Source organism: Gordionus sp. m RMFG-2023, chromosome 5, assembly GCF_954871325.1.
Source record: "Gordionus sp. m RMFG-2023 chromosome 5, tfGorSpeb1-WG-v2, whole genome shotgun sequence".
NCBI lineage: Eukaryota > Metazoa > Nematomorpha > Gordioida > Chordodea > Parachordodidae > Gordionus > Gordionus sp. m RMFG-2023.
The window spans coordinates 20,933,476-20,958,184 of NC_088779.1; the positions used below are offsets into that span (position 1 = coordinate 20,933,476).

Below are 24,709 nucleotides of genomic sequence, written 5' to 3' on the forward strand. Positions count from 1 at the left end.
TGAGAATTGCTTCTTGTGACAAACTCTATAAATATGGAAAAAATAGACCAAATAAATAATTTTATAATTTTTCCTTTTTATTAATTTTTCTTTTAAAATTTATATTAGTCGAATAAATTTCTTTGGTTATCTCTACAAAAAATTTATCAATAAATTTTTAAAATTAGAATTATTAATAATTATTTAAGGTCACCATAATAAGTGTTTAAAATATAAAAGCAAATTTGAGTGTAATATAACAGTTTTAATGCACAAATTCTAACAACCAATTTTTAATATTTAATTAGAATAGGAAAGAAAAATAATTAGTGTATATATTTTAAACTGCATTTTATTTTTTATTTTTTTCCTAACAACTTTAAAATTTTGTATTTTTTTAAAAAGTTCAACTTTTTTAAAATGGCACCAATGGCACTGAAAAAAACCTAGACAATAACCATTGACAATAACTGAATCATTATTGATTGATGTTACTAACATCAACACAACACAAACAGAATTTACTTATTTACCATAGGTATTTAAAATCCGCCCTTCCCTGTTCCATTAAATAATTAAATATATGTGCGATTCTCGGGTATACCTTTGCCAAAACAGTCTATAGACGTTTAAACATGTACATTCCAGCTTGTCAACTAGCGCTTAAAAAGCCTTAATTTTTATTATCTAGTTTGATGGAAATAGCAGCTTTGCTGTATCCACAACGAGAGGGCGATACCTTTTTACATATCTTTTAAATCACTCTAAAGTCACATATCATACTACCTGTCAAATATTATGCCAAATCTAAATGATATGTGACAGTTACAAATTGTTTCCAAATTTATGAGAATTCGCTATTTTCGTTTTAAAATTTCATGCCTTCTTTAACTTTTAGATACTTTGTTAAATATTATATAATATACATTTATTAATGTAGCCTTTTAGAAGAAGATGGCGGATTCGCTGGAGACGGTTTTATTTGAAAAAATAAATGGAGTTGGCATTATTACATTGAACAAGCCAAAAGTTTTAAATGCTATAGATCTTACTATGATAAGAAAAATATTTCCTAAATTATTAGTATATATTACACATTTAAATTAATGCTAAATGTCAAAAAGGAATGGGAAAAAGATTCACAAGTAAAAATGGTATATATTAAAGGTGAGGGAAATAAAGCATTTTGTGCTGGTGGAGATGTAAAAGGTTTTATAATAATCTTGTGTATATTTTTTATCCAAAAAATGTTAGCTGTCACGGAATCAGCCCAGAAGAATGACTTTAAGCTTGGGGAAACATTTTTCCGAGAAGAATATTTAATGAATCATAAAATAGGTAATATAATGTGCAATTATTTATATTTTAAAATTTGACTTTTTTAACATGGATATTTCAAATATAAAAGGAAGTTACAAAAAGCCTTACATAGCTATGATTAATGGAATCACAATGGGAGGTGGTGTAGGATTGTCTCTACTTGGAGCCTATAGAATTGCAACAGAAAAAACAGATTTTGCGATGCCTGAAACAGCCATAGGTTTTTAACATAAAATTAAGCATTTTTTAAAAAAAATGTAATTGTTTATTCTGTGCTTCTTTTTAAGCATAATTAAAATACCATATCTATACAAATCAGTAAGTATTAAATTATAATAAATCATATTATGTAAAATCTTAATTGCCGGGGTTGCCTAATGGGTAAGATGTACGATTGGAAACACGAGTATGAACAAAGACACAGGTTCAATCCTGGTAAGGAAAAAAAACTTTCAAAGTTTTTCTTCGATGACTGATGTGTAAAGACATATGGTATGATGAATTTCGGAGCTTAGAGATGACACCCCGGTCACCGACAGGCCTGGACAGCGGGGTGCTAAGGATACCTGTCCAATAAACAAAATGGTAGAAATAAATGGAAATATGAATATGAAAGCTAGGCGTTCCCTCCATGCCACGCGCAGGGTGTAGACCTCCATCCTGTGAAAAATAAAGTAAAGGTCAAAGCAAAGAAGACAAGACTGGCAAGTTTGAATATTGGGACGCTTAAAGGTAAGACGAGAGAATTGGCATCAATGTTGAACAAGAGAAAAGTTGATATAGCGTGCATACAAGAGACGAAATGGAAAGGACAGAAGACTTTGATGATTGGAGATGGGTATAAATTGTACTATAATGGACTTGTTAGCAATAGAAATGGTGTCGGCATCATCCTCAGTCAAGATCAAACCTCCTCAGTAGTAGAAGTCAACAGGATCTCTGATAGACTAATGAAGATAAAACTCTGCATTGGTCAATCAATACTACACATCCTTTCAATATATGCTCCTCAAACGGGTTGCAAGGAAAAAGAGAAAGATTACTTTAGAGCTATCCTTGATGAAGCTGTAATGGAAATCCCTAAGGATGACCTTAATTGGTGGTGACTTAAATGCGCATGTGGGGAAAGCAAGAGATAGCTACAAAAGGCATCATGGTGGTTTTGGATACGGAGAAAGAAATGATGAAGGAGAGCACGTACTGAATCAAAAATAAAGATGGAAAATTGATAATAAAGGAAAAAGAAATAATGAATAGATGGAAAGAATATTTTCAGGAGCTTCTCAACTTTAGTAAAACCTTCTTTTTAAGTTATCTTTTCAAACTATCTTATTTAATATAAAAGGAAGAGGTTTAAAGAGGTAGCATATAAATAATATAGAGTTTTGGCGATTACCTTAAGTCAATTTTTCTATATTTTGCCATTTAATAAACAGGGAGGAGATTGCATTTAACTAGGATAAAAATAAGATTATTATATAAATTCAAGAAAGGTTTCCTACTGGCATCAGGATTTATGTTTGTTATAGCAATACCTAAAGAGATATGAAGGTTTGTCTCTAACCTTTTTTGAAAATTTTGACTTTAGAGAGATTTACACTCACTATAGTTCATTTTATAATACATGGTAAATTGACTTATCTATCCTAAGATAACTCATGTGTGGAATGACAATGTTAAGGTTCTCCAAATGTCATTCAATTCAGATCTTAAATAATTAATATAATCATAAATTATGGTATAAAAGGAAAGATGTAAAGTGAGTGATTAATCCTTACTCTATGGTGTGTGCCCAATTAATACTTTATTTATCACATCAAATTTATAAAAACGAAATTAAATTGTCAATTAGAAAATGAGATACTATTTATATAAAATTAATCATAAAAATAATATATATTGCTATATTATAGACACCCAGAATGTTATATTAAGGAAATGTGTAGCAAGCTATAGATAACATTAGTATTAGTGATTCGATTTGAATGATGGCCGAACCTTTATAGACGAGTACATACAAGTTATATTTTTTAAAAATTCTGCATTAGATTCTATACTTAAGAAAGAATCCTGTTTGGATTTTGCCAGTCTTAAAAATCTTGTCTCTATCGTAATGAGGGCATGATTGATAATTATTATTTTATGATTTGAGTTGAATGCTGACCCCGAATAATCTCCCTATCTATCAAATGGTAAGATATTGGAAAATATAAATAATAGATTGTTTCCTGAAACAATCACCAAATAATTTGATTTACCAATAAATAAACTACATGCTTCTGATACCTCTATAAAATCCTTTCTCTTATATAAAAATGAGCTGCTTTGGAAAGATAACTAAAACCTTAAAAGAAATAATTTTGCAATTCTTCAAAAATACAGATATTAATGGGTGAGAATTTAAGATGATTTTACTAATTTTGAACAAATGCTTGCTAATATAGCTACAATAAAATTTTAGAAACGTTTCATTTTGATATTTTTCACATCTTACTATAATGTTAATCCTAACTCTTATTATCACAGTTACAAATTCATTATATTTAATCTCACTACAAATTAAATTTTTCTATAGATATTTTTACAGTTTTAAATTATTACCAAGAATTTGAACTAAGTAAGAGTATAAAGTGTTTTTTTAACCTTAATAAAATTTATAATCTTGCTCTCTCTCAGCTAGTCTGATAGCATTCTGGGAAACTTTTCTCTATTTTCTTCTTCTGCTATTACTTTATACTTTTACAACATTTGATTTAGCATGGGTAGTACCTTTTTACATATATTGGAGTTACAAGGTTTGTTGCTTGAATAAAAACTGGCATGATTATACAGAGGATGGGTCTCTGTATAATTTACATACTCTCACTGCTCACACCTAGGCCATAGGTAAACGTTTAACCTCCAAGGGAGAAAATTTAGTTAACAGTATCAAACGTGAACTATACATGAAATATAAAACCGATATATAGGTATAATTAGAGCTATACAAATCGAGTTAAATAACAGACGTGGCAAAAACTATTTTTGCATCATTTTTAGTAATGATTTATTTTAGGTTAAATACTATAAAAAAGTAGTGCTGTAAAGTAACGTCGTTACCTTTTTTGAAGAAAAGGAACGCCATTCGTTACGTTCTTATAGAGGTAACGTTAACGCGTTTATTTTTTATTGAGTAACGTTGACTCAAAACGCTACTCGTTACTTTAAGTTTTTTCTTAAAAAATATAAAAAAATAAAAACATATTTTATTATACAATAACCTTTATTTATTTTTTAAAACCGAGTTTTTAAATCATATCAACCACCATTCCTTCATTTTTATTTTAAATTCTCGTGTTAAATTTTCAGTCGAATGTTAATTTAATTAATATTCAATCAAAATTCAAAGTAAATATTAATAATAATCTTATTATCCTATTTTATAATTTATTTTAAGAAATTATGTCCATAGTGCATACTTCTTCAGAAGGATGATTTAACACTTCCCTGGCCCCAATTTGAAACATATTTTACATCAATAAAGAAAATTAAGGGTATAAAGTCTACACTTTGTAAATGTAAATTATGTCCTAACTCAAAACCTCAATGTCCAGCAGTTCAAACTGAAAAGCTTAAAGTATAGGGCTGGGAACCAACATTAAAAACCCAAGATTAACAAAATTTTGGTATTGGTTCAAAATATTAAATTAGATTTAAACAATATCTTCTATTTCTTGTTTTATTATTACTATTGGGTTAGCTTCAAATTGTTAATAAATTTAAAGAATAAAATAGTGATTTTAAAAACTTTGCTTAAATAAATAATTATTAAATAAATATATATTATGAATAGAAATATGAAGCTATTGTTTTAGCGAACTGAACGTAGATATTTTTCCTGATTGCTTTTTAAATGATAATTCTGAAAACGATATGAATTTGAAAAATTATCTTTCTCAATTATAATTTCAATTTTTAATATTTTCCTTGGCTAGGGATTAAAAAATGGAATTAAATTTTTAAAAGATTTATCTTCAATTATTGAAAAAACGAAGTTATTTTTAATAAAAAATTTAGGAATTATTAATATTTTAATTAAAAATAGACTATATATTTCTCAAAAATGAAAGAGATTATTGAACATTTGAATAGTAATAAAACAAATTGAAGCCAATCATCTACATCAAAGATAAAAATATCACAAAGCTGTTGATGAATTCATTTTTAATTTTGGAATTGAAGAAATACAACCATTTTCAATTGTAGAAAACACTTCTGCAGCCAATTAAAAATATGACGCCTAGGCCTACCCTCATATTAAAAATAACAAAGCATATGACACCATGGCAAAGAAATTAGTGGATTTATTGTGTATCCCAAAAATTGTCTGTAGATAGTCTTATTAAGGGGAATTGAAAATTTAACGAATCTCGTAATAAATTTGAATTATAGAGATTTTCAGATAACTACAAGTCATTCATGGATGAATATTGTATGGTTAGTTAGTGCTAATTAAAAAATATGATATGTATATGATTTTATAGGTTAGAGAGGGGGAAAAAATGCATTTGGGATATTTAACTCCCACCATAACTATTATAATATTAAAACTTTAAAAAATGGCATTAAATAATTTTAAGTTTTGTAAGCCGCTTATTAATTCAATCCTGGGCATAGATAAAATGTTTACAGTTCAAATATTGTTTACAATTTATATTTTGATTATCTTTTATTTTCAATAGATTCAAACACCTCTATAATATATTCCGCAATAATTCACCAGCTATTTAAATTGAATTGGGCTAAAATTAGAGTTCAACAAAGGAAGAATATTAGAACCTATTTCCAATTTGAGAAAAACCTTGTTAAAGAAAGAGCAGACTTAATTCCTTTATTCAGCACACATACTAGAATATTTTCTTATAAATATAAATATTTTTTTGATGAGGAAATGAATGAAGATCCTTGTAAAGATGATCTATTAAGCTTTTTTCAAAAAATAATTCTTTAAATATTTTAAATAAATTCCCCGAATTAAAATTTTTATTTATAAAATATTATTCAAATCTCCCATCCTCTGCGCCAATTAAATGTGTGTTTAGCTTAGCGAAAGTTGTGTTGAGAAGTGCTCCTGTTTATCCGAGCAAGATTTTGAAATCAATTGTTGCTAAAAATATTAAAAAAATTATTACAAAAATATCTTATGAATAATATTTAATTTTTTAAGTAACGAGTAACCCATTACTTTTTTGAATAGTCAGTAACGCGCGTTCCTTTAAAAAGGTAACGAGTAACGGTAACGCGTTTCTTTTTTGTAGTAACGTTTACAGTACTATAAAAAAAAGTAACCAATTTTTTTTCTATCACAAATAGTACATAATGTAATAATCGGTCAAATTTAAAATTTTATGTTTAATATTTTAATTTTATTTTTCAAAATCTTCCTTATTTCTTTATATTTTTGATCGAGTATTTTATCTTCTACATTTTTATTTTTCATATTTCATATTTTTGTTAGGTTTTTAATGGGGAGGGGCTCAGGCGTCGGTGTTAACATCATTTTATTTAAATAATAGATCGATTAAATTACCGTAGAAAATAATATCTTTCCTCACTCAAAATATTCGTCGATCTAGAATTGGAGTGCTCCACTCGACATTTCAAAATTTTTAGGTTAGAAGTGGATAATAACTAATTTATTCCCAATATATATATAACTAGATTGAAAAATAATAATTTTTGAATAAGATTTTCTTATATTTGATTTTAAACTTTACATTTGGCGCAAGTGTAGCATTACAATTCTAGGCATGTACCATCTATGACAATAGACTTGTCCAATTCTTCTTTGGAATGATGTTAAAAAAATAAGGGAAGTAAATTTTTTCTGGAGGGATTTTTTTTTAGATTTTGAGGGGACAATTAAATTTATTATAAAGAATATTAAAATGAGAGAGGTATAGAGTGTATTTAAATAATCATTTTTTTAAAAAAATTAATATATGACCAGAACTTTTAATTTGGTGATTTATGAATAATTTATTACCATTCATGTCATATTATTATTCGTATTATAGAGGAATATCTTCGCATTTTGCTTTAAATATATATAGTAAATTTTAAAATTTTTAGTAATAATTAAACTTATAAAAAATATAGGTCTCTGTATCAATTGAAAAATTATTTTAATTGCACGTTTACATGTGTAATTATAGATACTGGATAAAATATGTTTAAGATGAGAATAGATTAGTATTAATTCTGATTTTAGAAATATTTTAACTCATAAATATACTTTTACATTTACTCCACTGATCTAGAGGCAAAAAGTGTAAAACAAATATTAAATATTTTAGAAATAATTATTTTGTTCTAAAGAAATCTAGTGTATGGAAACAGAACATATTTACAGTTAGTATCCAATCATATGCAAACTAAATTTCGTTTGTAATCTTAACTAAAATGTAAGACATAATGTCTACAAACTTTTATCGAAAGAGGTGTATGCTGTGAGTTTGATTGGCATAGAATAATCCCAGAACTATAAATAATATTCAAAAAGTATTTGTAGTAAAGTGTCAAATGGTATAAATTTTTTATGATTATTATTAATTGAATTAAAAACATTTGATTTAAATCATTGTTTTATTTTAAAAAAATATTTTATTTAAGGGTTGACTTATAAAAAACAATGATATTTAATAATTTTGATCAAATTATTTAATATATTGACACAACTGTATGCTATACAGTATATTATAATTCATGTGCCAGGCTTATTTCTTTTATTATAATTCATAGGCTTATTTCCCGACGTTGGGGCATCTTATTTCCTACCCAAACTTCCCCATAATTTAGGGTTGTACCTAGGATTAACTGGGCAAAGACTCAAAGGACACGATGTATACAAAGCAAATATTGCTACCCATATTATCTCTTCAGAAAAGGTATATTATCATTTAAATTTGAAAAAGATATAATCGCTCAATTTAACAGTTTTATATGATATTTAGGAGTATTTTCTTTCCCTTTTACATTTTTTTTATCAGAATTAGTTATTTATCTTTTCAGAAATATTATTTAATTTTTTATCTGATTCAAACCGGATTTAATGCTAATTTAGAGGCATATTGTTTGATATTTTAATATTTTTAGATCTCTAGTTTCGAAAAAGAATTGTTATCCTTACCACACATATCAAAAACATCTTTGGAAGATTTATTAAAGCGATACAACTATAAAGTTTAAAAAAACATATATTCGACAAAATATATCCTTTGTTTTTATATCCTTTCTTATCATTTTTTGTGAAGGATAATTGTTTTTAAAGGAAATAATAAATAATTTTCATCATTCAAAAGTAATTTTACTTAGCTTTTCATGCATTATTTTTATTATCTGTTAATTTAACAAATGCCAAATATTATGTATGTACAAATTGTCTGTGATTTACAATATTGAACATTTGGTCAAACTGTAAATGATATATTCTAAAATATATAATAATTTAAACCAGGACCTAGAATCCCAAACCCAACCAAAACTTAACGATAAAACCCTTCCCCTCATTAACAAGCTATTCGATCCCAAATCATTCACGACGAAGATATCCGGTGTTCCTTCCGTTTCATTTGAGGGTTTTCGTCATAATTTGATCAAAGTTTTATACCAAAACATGAGTGACGAAGAATCGATGAAAAATACGATACTGGGTAAGGCCGGACCACAACTTTTATCAGACCCAGATAATGTTAAACAAGATGATGATATATCTCTTAATACCTTGTCACCGACGTCATTAAAAGTATATACTTCTTTTTTGTATAAACCAGGCCAAGCCTAAAGCAAAGATATTTTTTTAAATACATTTAAGTAGTGCTGTAAACATTTTTAAAAAAATCGAACGCGTTCACATTAAAAGTATATACTTCTTTTTTGTATAAACCAGGCCAAGCCTAAAGCAAAGATATTTTTTTAAATACATTTAAGTAGTGCTGTAAACATTTTTAAAAAAATCGAACGCGTTCACGTTCAAATTCAAAAAAAGGAACGCGTTCAAGTTCATGAACGCGTTCATGCGTTCAAAATTTTATGATAAATTTTTTTTAAAATTAAATTTAATATAAATAAATGCCTTATATTTTTCAACACAATATATTAGCCATGATAAAAAAATAATAGTTTTATTTTGATAATATAATTATAAATACAATATAATAGAGCGATAAAAAAATAAATTTATAAATTTATTTTCTTAAATACTAATATTAAAATGCCTTATTATAATTAACTATATATATATATATTATGTAGTGTTGTAAATGAACGCTTTCGTGAACGAAGTTCGTTTTTTTGAAAAAAGGTGATGAACGGCGTTCCTTTTTTTTGACGAACTTTGAACGTGAACGCGTTCCTTTTCTTTGATGAACGCGTTCAATTTTACGTTCGTTCAATTTTAAAAACACTTTTTATTTTTATTTATTTGAAAAATTTATATTAATCCGCATTTTTTAACAAAAAAGTCTTATATTTTTATTTATTTGAAAAATTAATATTTAATCCAATTTTTTAACAAAAAAGTCATATTTTTTAATCAGCTGTTTTTACTTTTTCCTCTTTCATATTGCAATTAACAACGTACCATAACGTGCTACTGCTAGAGAAGATAAGATTAAAGTTTATTAATTTGAATATTTTATATTTTAATTTAATAGATTAGCATTTGCATGGATATAAATATTTCATCATCAGATTCTGAAAATCAAAATTCAATATTAGATGAATTAGAATTACCATGGCCCAAATATCAAAAATATTTCACTGTTTTAAAATCAAAAGGTAATTCAATAGTTACCAAATATTAAATGTGTCCAAAAAGTATTATATCAGTGTCAACATCTTCAAGCTCCAATTTAAAAAGACATCTGATTGTAACATTAATTATTTTATATTATATAATATGTATAACTATATAGCCATTTAATAATTTATTTTAATTGTTCTAAGTAAAAATAATTACATAATATATATATATAGTTAATTATAATAAGGCATTTTAATATTAGTATTTAAGAAAATAAATTTATAAATTTATTTTTTTATCGCTCTATTATATTGTATTAATAATTATATTATCAAAATAAAACTATTATTTTTTTATCATGGCTAATATATTGTGTTGAAAAATATAAGGCATTTATTTATATTAAATTAAATTTAAAAAAAAATTTATCATAAAATTTTGAACGTTCCTTTTTTTGAACGTGAACGTGAACGCGTTCGATTTTTGTCAATGAACCTTGAACGCGAACGCGTTCGATTTTTTTAAAAATGTTTACAGCACTAATATTATGTAATTATTTTTACTTAGAACAATTAAAATAAATTATTAACTGGCTATATAGTTATACATATTATATAATATAAAATAATTAATGTTACAATCAGATGTCTTTTTAAATTGAAGCTTGAAGATGTTGACACTGAAATAATACTTTTTGGACACATTTTACAATTGGTAACTATTGAATTACCTTTTGATTTTAAAACAGTGAAATATTTTTGATATTTGGGCCATGGTAATTCTAATTCATCTAATATTGAATTTTGATTTTCGGAATCTGATGATGAAATATTTATATCCATGCAAATGCTAATCTATTAGATTAAAATATAAAATATTCAAATTAATAAACTTTAATCTTATCTTCTCTAGCAGTAGCACGTTATGGTACGTTGCTAATTGCAATATGAAAGAGGAAAAAGTAAAAACAGCTGATTAAAAAATATAAGACTTTTTTGTTAAAAAATTGGATTAAATATTAATTTTTCAAATAAATAAAAATATAAGACTTTTTTGTTAAAAAATGCGGATTAATATTAATTTTTCAAGTAAATAAAAGTAAAAAGTGTTTTTAAAATTGAACGAACGTAAAATTGAACGCGTTCATCAAAGAAAAGGAACGCGTTCACGTTCAAAGTTCGTCAAAAAAAAGGAACGCCGTTCATCACCTTTTTTCAAAAAAACGAACTTGTTTACAACACTACATTTAAGTATATTAAATATTAACATTTTTAAAAAATGAGCTATATCATCCTTTTTCAAAAACAATGAGGAAATTAACTTTATAAAAGTATTTTTTGTTCTACTTCATTTCTACAATAATAAAAAGTATATAGAATAAAATTTTTCCCTTATATTAATTCAAATGAGTTTACCAAGCTAATGCCTAAAACTCTATACCCACAAAAAATACGAATAAAAATTCCTTATATTATTTACTTATTTTTCTTATATTTACTATATATATTTAAAAAAAGTTGACATTTAAACTCTTATGTGATAGCACAAACGGTAATTGGGATTTAAACGCGTGCTTGATTCACGAATATAGACTCTCCTGCCGTCTTTTGAGGCACAACGATTTTATTGAAGGGGTCAGAGCTGGTAAAAAAAATTAATTTAACAAGAAATTAGGGTTGTACGATATTTTCACAGATATTGAAATGACCTCATCAGGCACGAGATTGTCAGCTAATTTTTTATGCATAAACATCTTGGAATATCGATATAACATCACAACTTCTATATTTTAAAGCGTTTATAATCGGATGATTTAAAATTTGTTCAGAATTGGATCGGTTTTGTCATCAAAAACATAATGTAGATACCAACCCATCCTTAAGATATATCTGTAAGATGGTTATGTATTAAAAAATATCTGTCATCTTGTGCCAATTTCAAAATATACTTATTTATAACCAGACCATTATCGGCAAAAAGTCGGTGCAGCCCTACAAAAAATTTATTAATTTTTGATTGATCATTAGTTGAAGCTGAGGAATTAATATGTATTCTTAATAATTATACAAAAATGTTTTTTAGCGATACTATAGGAATTTTATATCAAGTTCAAATCATAGTACTTTATTATCTCACATTCCTAAAGAATCTAATTCATAGTCCCTTTAAACTCATTTATTACCTTAATTTTCTCTCTCCTATTTCTTGGAAAGGACTGAGATAGGATGCTTTAAATAAATTGGCAATTGAATTTCTTAAACAATAAATTTGATTTCCTTCACATGATTAAATTTCCAATATCTTTTCGATTTTTTTAAAATGTAGCATCTATCACCCTACTGGATGTTATATAAATAGACAATCAAAACTTAAATAATAACATTTTGAGTTTAAATCAATGGCTTCGTTAAAAAATCAATTTTCTCAATTTAAGGCGAGTTCTTATGAACACATTTTGCTCGAATAAATTTATTAGGTTCAACCTCAGTGAAGTCACTCGTAATAAATGAGTTAATGGCTTAGAAGCAATTATTAATTTTATATAATTAATATGTAACAAAGTATTGGTGGATAAAGACAATAAGCCTAAATGGAAGCCCTCGACGCTGGCAGAGGTAAAAGATAGTGATATCAACAAATTTTTTGAACCTTTCACGCCTGTCGAAAATATAGAAGAATTGAAAATTTTGATATAAATTTACTTTTAAAAAAAATAAATTTATGAAATATTTAAGCCTTTACTCCTAATCATGAATAATATCTTTTTCACTTGTCGAAAATTTAGAAGAATCGAAAATTTTGATATAAATTTACCTTTTTTTAAAAAAAATGTATGAATTATGAAATATTTAAGACTTCACTCCTATTATCATGTTTAATATCTTTTTTTTTAAAAAAAAATTATTTATTTTACTTTATTTTAAAATAATTTTTTATACATCATGAAAGTTATTTATTATATAATATAGTGGTATTGAGTCTAAACGTAGAAGTTTAAGTCATTTTTTTAGGCGAAATGCTTGTAATAGGGCATATTAAAGTTAAACCAAATTAAGTGATTTAACAACCATAGTTTCAACTTGAGGAAATACCAAAATAATTATAGTATATAATTATTGTCAGATTATTCAAATAGGTTGTGGTTTATATTCCTAAGATTTAATAAAAAATAGTATTAAAAACTAAAATAAGCAAGTATATATAAATCTCTAATCAGGTTTTTTGAAGGTGTGTAAAATTTAACTAGTTATTACTATTGAATTCAAACCTAAAAACAAGTATTAAAAATTATAGTTAATAAATTTAAAAAACATTTAATAAAATTTTAAAGCATTAAGTTGAAAAATAAAGGAATTTACAAATAATCCCTAATTTTATATCTTCGATGAAAGAAATAACTCTACTATGGTTTCTTTTTTGGGAAATTTTCTTGCATATTTTTATATTTTACTAACTTCTATACAGTTTTAAATTTTGGCTGAATATCAAGATAATAGCACTCTAAAAAATATAAAGAAAGAATTAGATTTTTATTCCTGTTTTTTAGGTTAAAATCATAATATTCCAAATTATTACTACCCATTATCTTAATAATTTCCTAACTTAACATTTTTTTAAGTTCAAAATTGATTTCATTTCAAACTTTATCGTTATCATTTTAATTATGAAACAAGTTAAAGATGATACATTACAGCAGATTCTTCATAAGAGAAAAAGAAACAACATGCCTAGTTTTATCTCCCTACCCATCACTGAGCTGCCAAATTTTTACCATCGGCTCGCTAAAACAATAATCCTCAAATTTTTATTAAATCTTTGATTATCAGGTTAATGATAGTCACTATCAAGTCAACGTATTGCAATTTTCTACATACCAACCAAATTTGCTAAATACCGACCAAAATTTATTAAAATGTTATACATGCCTCTTAGTTAAAAAATCATATCTGACTTTGATAAAACTAATTTATAAATTTAAAAAAAAAATAAATAAGGTAACCTACACTTTATATTATAATAATGTATAAATAAAATATGCTAAAAAATTATTTCCAAAGGTCTTCCTTAAAATTTAATATATTTATGTCCCATGAATTTAGCGAGAGGCATTGTTTAAGAGTTGAAGAGGACATTCTATCTCGTTTGTTCGTCAAGGTATCGGCAGCTCTAGAAAATAATCTTTCGCTGGCAACAGATGTTGTTTGTTGCCCTAAATAATCTCTAGCCATATTCTATAATTTAGGAAATCTCTTGGCATTTCCAGACCACCAGCTAAGAACATCCACTGTTGTCTTTGCCATTGGATCCGCCAAATAATCCTCAATCTCTTCTAAAGCAGGATCAGGCACAATATAGGCATCTCTTAATATAAAATATGAATGATATATAAATAATTAGGATTAATTTCTATATTTACCTTCTCAACTCATTCAAAATATTTACCGACATCAAATAGATTCGGTCTCCTCGAAATCGTATTGCTGAGAAGAAGATGCTTGATACGTACATAAATTCTTCAATCTTTCATAGTATCCAATTGTATTAATAAAACAGTGCATTTATCTAGCATCTTCATCGAGGCCATTTTAATAGCCTCAATTTGATGATAAGCATCATGCCTATCTAACGTTCTATAAATTTTATCTATATATAGAATGGCCATTCCAATTGTAGAGGACTTTTCTATACATATTTCGCATGTAATTTTATAAAATGGATATAAAAATATTTCGAGATGCTTCAAAAATTCACAATCATCAATAGTTAAATTAAAATTTTCTTATCCAAAAATTTTCTTCCCCAAATCCTTGATAGCCTGGATGTGCTATATAAAATAAAATATTATCGAACATTAAATATTATTATAATACTTTATTAATACTAGATAACATTTAAATTTGCTATTCCATCTAGTTACCACATCCATTGGAATTCGTGTACCACTAATTTTTATAAACTCTTGCATCCATTTCGAACTTTTATGTAATTATTCAAAAAACTTTAAAAACAATGATTATGACAATTGTCACTTATCTAGGGTACATCTTCACTAAAATTTTATTTAAACACGTTAGCAATGCTTATTTTAGCCCATTTACGTCAAAAAAATTCGAAAAACTTTAAAAACAACGATTATGACAATTGTCACTTATCTATGGTACATCTTCACTAAAATTTTAATTTAACATCTTTACAATGTAAATTATATTTTATGTTATAAAATTAGGTATACAATCCTTGAAGCTGAATTCGGATCCTGAGCCATTTTTAGTTACGACATGAATATTCTTATTATAATTTTGTATTCATTAATCAGTAACCCAAAATTTAATTTACCAGATTTTATAAAAAAGCAAAAAAATTGAGCAAACCCAGCGAGTCGACTCGAGTCAAAGCCGTTTTATCGACTAGAAACTAGACTCGAGTCGCAGCTAAGTCGACTCGGCTTAGCCTTTTAACAACACTAGCTAAAACCACATCAATTGTAAAAAAAATATAAATTGTCAAACTTGGCCGACCAGATTTCTTATAACTAATGATTCTTTCTGTCCTGAATTTTATCTATGTACGACTTACCCGGCCTATTGTGCAGCGCCCAACCCTTTCTTATATTTTTAAAAAATTTCTCACCCTGTGGGATGTTTATACAGATCCCAGTGTATCAAAGCAATGACTCAAAAGTGCATTAACAAATTCTGAGATTTGAATTAGAATTTAAAAACGCGCTCAATAATGTACAATTTTTAGACTTTACATCATTTTTTTTAAATTTGAAAACTCATTTTGCCGAAATTTATTTAAGACAATTTTGTAAGATATCGATAACATTTATATATTTCTCCTAATTTCTAAACCGCTACAAGGGAGATGGGATCTTCTTTTAAAAATCAAGATAAATTATATAAGGGGGAAATTTTGATAAATATTTTTCTTATTAAAGAAAGCTTCTCTCTTTCCTTGCATTTGGCTATGTTTATATTACTTAAATACTATGGCCAGGCAGGTCATTAACTTGAAAGAAGGCCATTACAATAATATGATTTAACACAATTCTCATTAGGACATTATTTTTTATAATTATAACTAATAATATATGAACAAGATTACCAAGCATTCTAAATAAAACACTTGCTTAGCCATCTTTTATTTTATCTTAGTTTGGGTGAAATAAATAAAACAGAATCATATATTAGTAAATATTATTTAGCCTTATTTCGTATATATCTTGGTCCGTATTACGCCTTATCTGCTACTTAAATATGATAAATCAAACAGATACTAATGGCTGCTTCGGGCGAACTATATCAAATTTTTATTAATAAATTCAACCCTTACCATTTCATAAACTAACTTTAGCTCCCTTCCTTAGTCATGTCATATAGCATTGTATCTAATTTCTGAATAAAGAAATGCATATTTTTTAAAATTATAGCTTTGCCTGTATAATAGTTTTAACAAATTGCAGAATTTCTTTTCAAAAGGTCATAACTTGTTTTTTTTGGAAGGGGGGGGGGGGATTAAAAAATATATTACTCAGTTAGGCTTATTCAAAAGCGAATATGAATCGAATAGGACAAATAGTTACTCTATGTTTCGATTCAAATTATTCTTTTTTTTTAGATATTATAAAATAATTCATACAAATATATTGCCAGATTTTCATTTCTAATTTTAAATAGAAAAAATTCTTATAATAAAGAACATGCGATCAACGTATTTAATGCATATTAATTTAAATTTATAATGCCGAACCAATTTTTAAGGCAAATAATTTTTCTTATTGTTTCTTCTTTATAAGACATGAGATTTATGACAGCAAATTATTTCTAACTAAAAAGGCCTTTCTGCAGTTTATGTATACCTTGTTAACCATATCAGTAATTCAGGGACATCACTAGCCTTTGCAATCTCATGGGGCTCAAAAAATATTTTCAAAATTAGCTTATTTTAGTTATAGAAAAAAAAATCAAAATTTTAAAGGGGCTATTCAAATTTTCTAGAGGGCTAGAGTCTCGTGCACCCCCCCCCTTTCTTAGTGACGCTGCCAATTAAATTGGTAGGTTAATCAATAGAAATTTAAATTGAAAAACATTAATTATCTAAATAATTCAAATTATTCAATTCAAATAAAACTAATTAATCGAAGGTCTAATATTCGAATAGAATAATTATTTATTCGAACAAAACCAATAATTCACTATTCATAATTGTTACTATTTTACTTGTTTTTAGGCCTACTCGGTAGTTATGGGCATCTTATAACTGGGCATGATATTTAATTTGTATAAGTTCTATATTCATATTTCTAATTTTTTTAAAATTTAAATTATCAAAATTAATTTAATAATAAATTATTTTAATTCATTAATAAATTTTATATTACATTAGATAATTGCAATTAAATTATTTATGACAGCTTATTATTTCGAATTTGTATATAAAAGTGGCACACATAAAAGGCATTAAAATAAATTGAATTATATATTAATATTCTTTCAATTTTATTAATTTTTTCCTTCGCAAAAGTTTATAGATATTTGTAATGATAGATTTTTCATTGCTACCAATCTCCCTACATTTCTCAATGAATTAAGATATAATAACTAGCCAATAAAGTTGTAAAATAGAAACTTATAAAACTATTAAACCTTCACATTCCCAAATTCAATGAAATTGATGAAAATGTAAGAACAAATTTGAATATATGACTAAATCTTGACAAACTTTTCACAAATTATATGAGTACTAAAAATATAATGAAAATGCATTTGGAATTATCTCTTTAGGACTGATTTCGATCAACCGATACATTTTAAATATATCGTTTCCAGCTTTTTTATACATTGATTACACATATTAAAAAAAAATTAAATATATATTTTAAATCTTATCAATCATCCTATAAGAATAAAAACATCTAAAAGGAAAACATTATAATATAATATAGAGGAAAAAACAAAAAATATATATTTAAAAAATTTAAAATAAATAATTTAAATTCTTCATCATTCAAAGAAGTGAATACGCCCAGATAATTGGAGCGGATAAGTTCGAATGTGAGCCCTTGCTGAAGGTAGTAATATCCTCAAGGCCATCAGTTATAGATATTCGCTTGTATATTTCCATGAATTTAGGAACCTTCTCACCGTTCGTTGCAAGAGTGAACGCCATGATAGGAACACAATGTTTTCAATAATCAGCTTTTATTTTTTTGTGATATCATCAGCTGAGATGTATCCTCTAGTCCGATTTTCGACAGGGTAAATAAAGAAGAAATGACCAGCTATCAAAGGGAAGATCTATTTAGTGAGTCGATTTGCAGTATTTCTTCAGGGTGGAACATCATGTTTGGCCATGCAGGGCACCTGCGCCATGAGTGGAAAAACTTTGAGGCAAGGACAACACGCCCTGATTCGCTCCACTAATTAGGAACTTTGTTTACGAGGTTGAGTAGAAGTATCGATATTTAAGTTCACTAAATCAAAAAAGGACGATCAAATAAATATATAATTTGTATATATTTTTATCAGTAAATTAATTCCCTAAAATTTTTATTTTGTTTAAATTTTTCATATATTAAATATAGTTTTTAATCATACTTTTTTTAGCAATTAGATCTAGACAAATTAATTTATAATAATTCATTCCTCGAGGAACAATATTTAGCTCTAAAATAGTTTGAAATTTTTGTTATTGTAAATTTTATTGTTAAATGAAATCAAATAAAACCCTACCCTAGGTATAATAATTATAATGAATTATTGACCTAAGCTTCTTGGCGTGGATATTTATTTTATTACTAAATTCATTCTTGTGCTCAATCTAAGATTTAGATGTCTTAAAATAAAATTGTTATATCTTGTCATACTAGTTCCTTTTTTTAAAATTAGTTTAAAAGTGTGCCGAAGACCAGCTAAACGAGGGGCATGGGGGATGAAACCCCCGCATATAAATGAGGCTGCCTAAAAATTCGCCCATGAGACCGAAACATTGCCCCAACCCTCATTCCCATACATTTTATTCCCATGGAGCTCACCCATACTCCTCGATTAATATATTTAAGCAAATTATCTCCTCTCTCTCACCTCCCCCCCCCCCACCCCTCCTGTCATCTAGATGCATGGTCCCCTTTTAATATATTATTATATTTTTATTCCATGACATGGACTTTTCCTAATCCCACCAATACATAGATTTGAGTTAGGGTTATTTTATATTTTACAGAGACCTGCAGAGTTACCATTTGTACGGCCCGGCCCTGATTTTTTTTCAAATATTTTTACGGCCAGGCCCGGCCCGGGTTAAAAAATTTTAGGCCCGGCCCGAATATTTAAAAAAAAAAATTTTAGGGCCCGGCCCGGCATGGATTTAAAAAAAAAATTTTTTAGGCCCGGCTCGGAATTTTTTAAAATTATATTCGACCTGGTATATATAAAAAATTTATTATTTCGTATTTTTTCGGCCAGTATTATCATTTAATAAGCAAGTATATTAGCTAATGTTGTTAAACAGCTCGTTTTGAGCCAATTTTTAAAAACGGCTAACTCAATATTTTCGCTAGAAAAATATTGACTAAGCCACGAAATTTCGATATATGTCTAGACCTTTGCTCCTTCTATGAGCAAAATTTTCAGGCTTGCATAATATTTTTCTGGATAAAAAACTGAGTTAGCCGTTTTTAGAAATCGGCTCAAAACAAGCCGTTTAACAACACTCATATTTTTTTTTTCATTCTTAACAGATATTTAGTATATTACAAATTGATACTATAAAAAAATTTGTGTAAATAATATTTTGAGAATATACTATGTATTTATAAAAAAAATAAAAATGATATTTTGATTAATAAAAAATATAACTTATATTATATAATATATGTATTTAATCCTTTGCGTATTTATTCCATGGCAGGAAAACTATAATTTTATTATGTAATAGATACTATGAGTGTTAGCTAGTGTTAACTTTCACCAAACATTATATTAATCATAACTATATATAATCATTATAACCATATCTAATTGACGAATATAATAATTCATGTTGTATAAAATTTTTTTAAAAAATTAGGCCCGGCCCGGGTATTTTAAAAAAAATAATTTACAGGCCCGGCCCGGGTATATTTTAAAAATCCCGGGTATATTTTAAAATTTTAAAATATGGCCCGGCCCTGGTACCCGGGCCAGGCTTTGGGCCGGGCCAACAGGTCTCTGATATTTTATAATTAAATAAAATGAAAATGATTAATTTATAAAGATATAATATTTCATTATATGAAAAGCCATTCCGATTATATCTTCTTAGCGAAGTCACGCTAAATCCCTTCTTTTTTGTAAAACATTTGGAAGGGTCACGTTTCTTTCATATTTTCAGGAAATATACCCCATGACCCCCCCCCCTCCCCTCACCCTTCCAAACAATATACTGATTATCCTGAATTAAAATATAAATCATAATAAGATATTATAAAAAGCCTAAATCGATAAGATATTTTACAATTTTGTTTAAATTATTTTCTTATCTAATGTCTCATTCATAATCATAAGAAAAGAATAATGAATTGATAATTTTTTTTGTAAATCAATATTTTTAGATTCAGATCATTGCATATTAAAACACCACAAATATATAATAATTTTACACGCAAATGCCTTTATATTTTATAGTATATAAAAAAAGATGAAATCATAAGAAATAATAATTGTTGCCATAAAGAAAAAATATTGTAATTTGGTTTTTAAGAGTTTTTGAGAATTTAAAAAAAAATGGCTTCAGGATTTATTCAGGCGGGGGTGGGTTAAGAACAAAAATTATTTCTGGGGAGAAGAGTTTCTATCTTCAAATCCAATCTACATTTGCATGGGCTTTAACAGTGTCCCGCCTATAAATAATTCTGATTAAGTATATTTGAATGAAAGAAAGTGCAAAAATTGGCATCATGCCAGAATGTAAAATATATAAGAAAAATATCTGGTTTGCGCTAAAATTTAGTGCTGGGTTAGTATTTCCCCTACCATTTTTGCTGACCACAAATAAAAACATAAACATAAAGAAAGCTGACATCAAATTTTGAGTATATGAACCAAGCTTTTGAAAACCTTAATTCTGAAACTTATATCAAATCAGTTAGTTAGATTGCTTATAGTAGGGGGGGGGGGTATTCTTGGTATAACAAGGGAAAAAATTTCCACAATTGCCATCATGCCATAACGGAGACTAGGAAGTTCTAAAAATCTTGTTTGCATTAATATTTAGTGTCTTACTTATTAATACTTCAATCAATTTCGCCAACCACAGAAAAATAATCGAATTATAAGCCACATAAAGCTATAATAAAGAGTCTTAAGTGTGAAGATAACCAAACTTCTGGAAACATTAAGTCTGAACGAATATAAATAATTAATGGTGTATATAAACTTTTAGTACTTAAACCAGTCTATTAGAAAATTTAAATAAAAACTCATTATTGACAAAAAAATGAAAAATTGCTAAGAGAGGGACCAAGTTAGAACTTAAATTATAGTAGCACTAAATATCTAGATGCGTTAATATGATACTTAATGGAAATTTTATTTTATAATCAAATTTTTATATAAAATATTTTTAAATTATATTTAAAAAATTTACTTCCCAAAGACTATAATTCGTATGGGATTATGTATGACATTTTATTTTTTAAGGTAAAAGCTATTAGTAAGACACTAAATATTAACACAATTCAGATATTTAATTCTTTATTTCCATAGCATGATGCCAAATTTGGCATTTTTTCCCCTTATTTTGCTAATAATTTTATTTCCCTTCATACTATCTATCAAACGGATTAAAATTAAATATAATTAAGCTTTTAACATTGAATAATCTACTAGTCTCATATACACTAATAAAGCCCGAAACTTTAGCAAATATTTTAGAATTAGTGCTTCCAATCGTTCAGCCAACTTTTAACGGAATTGATATAAAGAAATTACATATTTTAAAAAGAGCAAAATAAAAATAACCCCGGGTAAACCAAAAATACATAATCCGGATTTTCCGTAGTCAAAAAAAGCCGGTAAAATAAAGGTTTAGGGGCAAAGTCTTCAAAAAATTGTGACCCCCCCCCTTCCCATTGGATAAATTTGAGATACTTTACTGGAAAGCAGGGTTTCAAATCGAACCGCCAAACCGGAATGAACCGTTATGATTTTCTGAACCGTAACCTTAACCGAACCGTTATAAAGAAAATATAAAAAGAGCGAACCGAACCGTTAGAAATATTTTGAACCGATTTAAACCGTTTCAGAACGGTTTAAAAAAATAATTAATTTGTAATTATTAACCTAAATTTGAAATTTTAATTTTCCTAATTTTTTAAAATTGGTGATTTCTTTTCAAATTAAATATTTATATATTATCAACATTATATATCAATTAATACCAAGTTTATTGTTTTTTTTCTTTAAATACTTATTTTATTAGAGATTAGGCAAATTATCTGTTAATTAGATAAGATATCTTAATATCACACATAATTATTCTTGGCTAAATTAACAAGTTTATATATATAAGTTATTAATAAGCTTTTATAATAATACTTGCTAATAATTTAGGAAAAAATTAAATAATTCTTAATAACTAACGTCTAATAGAAATCAAGTACTTTTTACTTTCATTTTTATACTATATGGTTTATATTTTTATCTCATTATAAAAACTTGGATCATAGAATTTAAATGACAATAAATAAAATGGTCAGCAATATTTTAATGATATAATAATTTTTTATTTATAATCATATTGTTTTTTTTAAATTCAAAATTCTAATATTCATTTAAGTCATTATAAATTTATTATTATTAAAATAATATTTTTAACATTTGAAGAAAGAGAGATCACCAGAAAACATCTTTGTAAAATTTGGAACTTGATACAAAGTTTAAATAGTCAGAGTATTGAAATTCTAAATACTATGCCTACGTGTTCGCAAAGATAATTTAGATGATGCTTATGAAGATTTATTAAAGTCGCATGAAAGTCTTAATAAGAATAATTCTCAGGGAATAGAAAATTATAATATATGTATAGTAATAGAATATATAATTCGGTCATTTGATAATATAGAGAGATTAGAAAAAGATATTAATTTTTTGAATTATTGGGAAAATGTAAAGAATAGTATGCCAGAACTTTATAAGTTAGCTATAACTGTGCTAGCAGTTCCAGCTACACAGGTATCCGTAGAAAGAGCATTTTCTAGCCTTAGGATTATACTCTCTGCGCAGAGAACTAAATTAAATACTGAAATATTAGAAAATATTTTAGTTATCCGTTCTAATTCTCTTTTTAAACATAAATAGTATACATTTTATTATATTTATGCGTTATTTTATTCATCATTGTATTTACGCATGTTTGTTTTTATCTTATTTATTTATGAAATAAAAAAATTAATTTGTCTAATTTATATTTACTAAGTTTAATAAAAATATCTATTAGATTATCATGGTTAAATTAAATAAGAAATTATAAATTAAAAAGATTTTTCTCTAAAATTAATATATACATGGTAAATGTGATTAATTTATTTTAAATTAAATTTATAAAACCGGAACAAACCGAAAAGAACCGTTATAAATTAAAAACCAAACCGATATAAATTTTTTTTAAAAAAACCGAAATGGAACAAAACCTTTATAAAATTTTAAAAAACCGGAACAAACCGAACCGTTATGCTTAATGGTTTGAAACCCTGCTGGAAAGTATCCCATATTTTTTTAAATATAATTTATAACAAATTTTTTTATTTGGAAATTTGATTAAAAAATTAAATGTGCTATACTTATTATAGTATTGTTTATTTATTAAAATTATAAGGATTATTTTACGTATTTTTAAGTTAAAGAAATTTTCTAATAGAAATAATAGCAAATTTTCGTTTAGATATCAATATAGAAACATTATATAAACAAACTTTATTTAATCATATTTTTCATATGGGGGTCGGTTTAATTCCCCCCCCCCCTACCTTGTATACGCCATTGACTTTGTAGATAATATGATCAATGATACAATTAAGGTCTTAAAGTGTAAAATTTAAAAAAAATACTTAAAAGGGAATACATTTTTTTGTCTTCTAAATTTATATCTTTGATATTAATGGTAAACGAAGTTCTTTTTTACAATTTAGTACATAAAGTACATACAATAAGTCATATTCTACAAAAAAAAATTAGAATTAATTAAAACCTTATTATACAATATATATATATATACTCTACACATAATTTTCTAATATCGACAAATTAAGGAGATATTCACATGAATACTAGGTATAATCTTTTTTAATTTAATATAATGTTTTTTTTAGTTTTGTAATATAAATTATTAAGAATAAAAAAAATTTTTTTTACTATAATTTTTTGAATGTATAATGAAATGTATCTTCTTTCGTCAAAATTTTATTTTATGTAGTTTTTTTGTCAATTGTCAGATATTCCCTCTAATATTTTAATTGTCTTTTCAATCACTTTGGTTGATGGTATCTCAAAGTAACTTCGATGAAGTATACGCTAAGATATCTCTGCAATTCATCTAAAGGTATATTATTTACTTAATTTTGTATTTTTCGCATTGCGCTGGAGAGTG

General features: G+C 26.3%; 1 protein-coding gene across 1 annotated transcript; it reads left to right on the forward strand.

Annotated features, from left to right (window-relative positions):
* The first annotated feature begins 765 nt into the window (after window positions 1-765).
* On the forward strand, window positions 766-12,815 carry LOC135929398 (3-hydroxyisobutyryl-CoA hydrolase, mitochondrial-like). Its single transcript, XM_065465951.1, has 10 exons — window positions 766-884; window positions 928-1,062; window positions 1,104-1,188; window positions 1,234-1,317; window positions 1,388-1,519; window positions 8,080-8,225; window positions 8,434-8,520; window positions 8,795-9,082; window positions 11,599-11,725; window positions 12,644-12,815. Exons 1-10 carry the CDS (start codon window positions 858-860, stop codon window positions 12,775-12,777), a joined length of 1,245 nt encoding a protein of 414 aa, XP_065322023.1. The 5' UTR covers window positions 766-857; the 3' UTR covers window positions 12,778-12,815.
* Window positions 12,816-24,709: the final 11,894 nt, after the last annotated feature.

What these genes read in the sequence shown, in the direction of transcription:
- LOC135929398 (XM_065465951.1), top strand. Translation starts at nt 858, where the DNA reads ATGCCTTCTTTAACTTTTAGATACTTT. An exon ending in CTTTAACTTTTAGATACTTT is followed by an intron (nt 885 to 927) that starts GTTAAATATTAT and finishes GTAGCCTTTTAG; the next exon opens with AAGAAGATGGCGGATTCGCT. An exon ending in TTTAATGAATCATAAAATAG is followed by an intron (nt 1,318 to 1,387) that starts GTAATATAATGT and finishes CAAATATAAAAG; the next exon opens with GAAGTTACAAAAAGCCTTAC.